The sequence below is a fragment of the Papaver somniferum genome, chromosome 4 (assembly GCF_003573695.1).
Source record: "Papaver somniferum cultivar HN1 chromosome 4, ASM357369v1, whole genome shotgun sequence".
In the NCBI taxonomy this organism is placed as follows: Eukaryota; Viridiplantae; Streptophyta; class Magnoliopsida; order Ranunculales; family Papaveraceae; genus Papaver; species Papaver somniferum.
The window spans coordinates 106,947,119-106,950,046 of NC_039361.1; the positions used below are offsets into that span (position 1 = coordinate 106,947,119).

The following is a 2,928-nucleotide window of genomic DNA, read 5'->3' on the forward strand; positions in this document are numbered from 1 at the left end:
GCATTTATCAAATACCTGATGTACAATAAACCCCTACTCTCTGGAATGCCTTATATGGTACTTAACAATATAGCAACGCCCCAATTTCATACACACAGATGGATTAGATACCTGAATGAACTCAAGCTACTTTCCCACCATCAGCTGCAACCAAAATGTTGTTGAGAAAACAAGCCCTGGAAATTTTAAGTAGGTTTTAGAGTTTTTGGCGGTGGCTTGAGCACTCCCAGCCACCCCCATTTGCGTCACTTCCTGGCCTAGCAGGGAGCAGGAGAAATTGTACGGGAACGGGATCATCACAAGAAGCTCAGTTTCGCAGAGCCTTAGACTCTGAATGGTAAAACCATTTATAAGATAAGGTGATGGGGTCACCCCCAAGTTCACTCCAAATACATGCCATATTGCCATGGGATAGAATCTCAATAAAAATTCACCCCCCCCCCCAAAAAAAAAAAAAAAAAGACCAAAAAATGTTAATAACAGAATTACATATTGAGACAAATGTTTAACACAAAACAGAAATATCCATTTTATTCATGTAACATAAAGAGTTGCAAAATACAGACAATTCATAAACAAAGCGAGCCTGTAACATAACCAGAGCTTGAAAAATAGAGGAAAAAAACGACTAATGTCGTAATGGCAGGAGATAAAAGAACCTTCTGCAATTGCTAAAGCTCATCACATCCTCAGGCATCACCCGTAATAACTGCATGAAAGCACAAAAAAAAGACAAAACAGAGAAGGCACAAACTGGTGCACACTGGTGAATGGATGGAAAAAGAACCAATCCAGCCAAACAAACTCAAAAAGGACACACCATCAGCTCAAGGAAGCAGCCATTACAACCTCTACACAACTTGTCTTGACCCCTTCAGTTGACATTTGTGGTATTTTGACCTTTTAGTTTCTGCAACAAGAAACCCCATTGAGACCTTGGCAACAGCCTCCCGCATCCTTCACCACATCACCAGCTCCAGTGCTTGCTTGAGATTCCTCTTTCTTACCTTTCTCACCACCACCTTGGACTACTTGCTGGCTATCTTGAGTAGGGAAAGGCAACATTTGACCTCTCCATATCTTTTTGTTGATTTCTCCCTTCACAATATGTTGATCAAGCATAGCAGGAACATCCTCAGGAGTAACATATCCATACCAATGGCCAGTAACTTCTCCTGACGAATTGCGACTAAAAATAGTCAAGTTCCCTGCGAACTTATGTTGACCAAGATGGGAACATGGACCAACAAAGACTTGATCCTTCAGTCCCTTCGATCCAATCTCCTCTTTAAATTTCTGAATAAGTTGTGGTCCGCAAGTACCACATCTCTTGTCTCTAGCAATATGACAACACACAAACACATATGAACCCTCCAATCGTTCCACTGGTCCAGAAACCCAGTCCTTGCCATTTACCAACACATCTTCCACAAACTTATCAGCATCATTGCTTGTCAAACCCTTGTACTTGAGCATTTCAGGAAAAACAAACAAATCCCCCTCAGAAGATTCATTTCCGGAAGGTCCTTCACAAAACGTCAACCGCGTCTTAATAGGAGACTTATCAGCATGAGATTTCAAAGCAGAAGCTAAAAGTGCAGGAAGAGAATCATTCTCAGTTTTTCAACAAACGATGCCCAATTCTCAACCTTCTTATAAACAAGAAACATGTGACGATGATAAGGTTCTACTGTATTTGAAAGATTAAGAGTATACATGTCAGGTCTTTGAAATCCAAACTCATCCACTTCAGTTGACGAAGAGACATCTTTAGCGTTGACTTCAGTAGCCATGGCTGAATTTAGAGATGGAGAAGAAGAAGAAATTTTTTTTGCTCTGATCTAAAAGTAATGATAGAATTTGACGACTTGCTAGTACAGAAGGTTACGGCAATATATGGATATTCTTCACACTAGGAACCACGATCCACCAGACTAATAAATTGAAATAAGAATAATTCAATCGTGAGGAAGAGTTTCTTATTTCCCGCACTAATTTAATTAATTCCACTTCCAAGTTGGCGAATATGAAAGCATTTCAAGACTCGATGCATTTCATATCATCTTATGTTTCCCTAAATTTATTAGCCAAATTATTTCTTCAAACATGTTATAGTATTAATTAATGCAAGTAGAAATCAGAATTTCAGATGCAACATTTAAAAAGAAGAATTCAAAAATAATAAAAACAATAAGAAGGAAATAGTCAGCTGGTTTACTTTGAAGTTTCATGTATTTAGACGGGTACTTTTTTTTTTTTTTTTTTTTTTTGTTAAAAGAAAATATATAAAACCATCAAGCAAACCTTACATTATCCAGATTACAAACATTTTTAAGGAAATTAACTTTGCTACCTATGATCCAAAGCTTGGAGTCTACATGATTAATACCATACTTGCTGATACATTTAGCTATTCTATCCGCAATGAAATTACAATCCCTTATGATGTAGTAATAACAGACAGAAGCAAAAGAATTGGTAATGTTTAAAGCTTTTAGAAAGAAGGCTTTACATTTCCAATTAACAGCAAAAAGTCTTCCTCTTCATCCCATTTATCACATTGATGTTGTCGTTTAAAAAGATGACGTTTTCTATTCCATTTTCTTTTCTCCAATTTGCAGCATTTCTACATGCTTTGGCTTCTGCTTCTTCTGAGCTAAGGCCTCTCTCTGATCCTCCTGCAAAACTATAGACAACACCATTTTTATCAGTTAGAACCAGAGAAAAAACAAAGTTCTTAGTTTTCTTATTAAAAGGGGCATCAAACCAGATATAATTGGAATCAACTGAACTCTCAGAATTGTAAAATTTACAACTAGGGTGATTACAATCACAAATATTTTTAGGATTATTGTTCTTAATATTCTTATCCACTTGCCTAGGGTTATTACTCAAGAAGAATTTTATGTCTTTTTTCATACTGGTAAT

At 37.0% G+C, this 2,928-nt stretch overlaps 1 protein-coding gene across 1 annotated transcript; it reads right to left on the bottom strand.

The window, feature by feature from the left end:
• Positions 1-903: 903 nt before the first annotated feature.
• LOC113272951 (altered inheritance of mitochondria protein 32-like) lies at positions 904-1,793 on the bottom strand. Its single transcript, XM_026522732.1, has 2 exons — positions 1,676-1,793; positions 904-1,589 (listed from the first exon to the last, which is right to left on the bottom strand). The coding sequence occupies exons 1-2, from the start codon at positions 1,791-1,793 to the stop codon at positions 904-906; spliced, it is 804 nt and encodes a 267-aa protein (XP_026378517.1).
• Between the last annotated feature and the right edge of the window lie 1,135 nt (positions 1,794-2,928).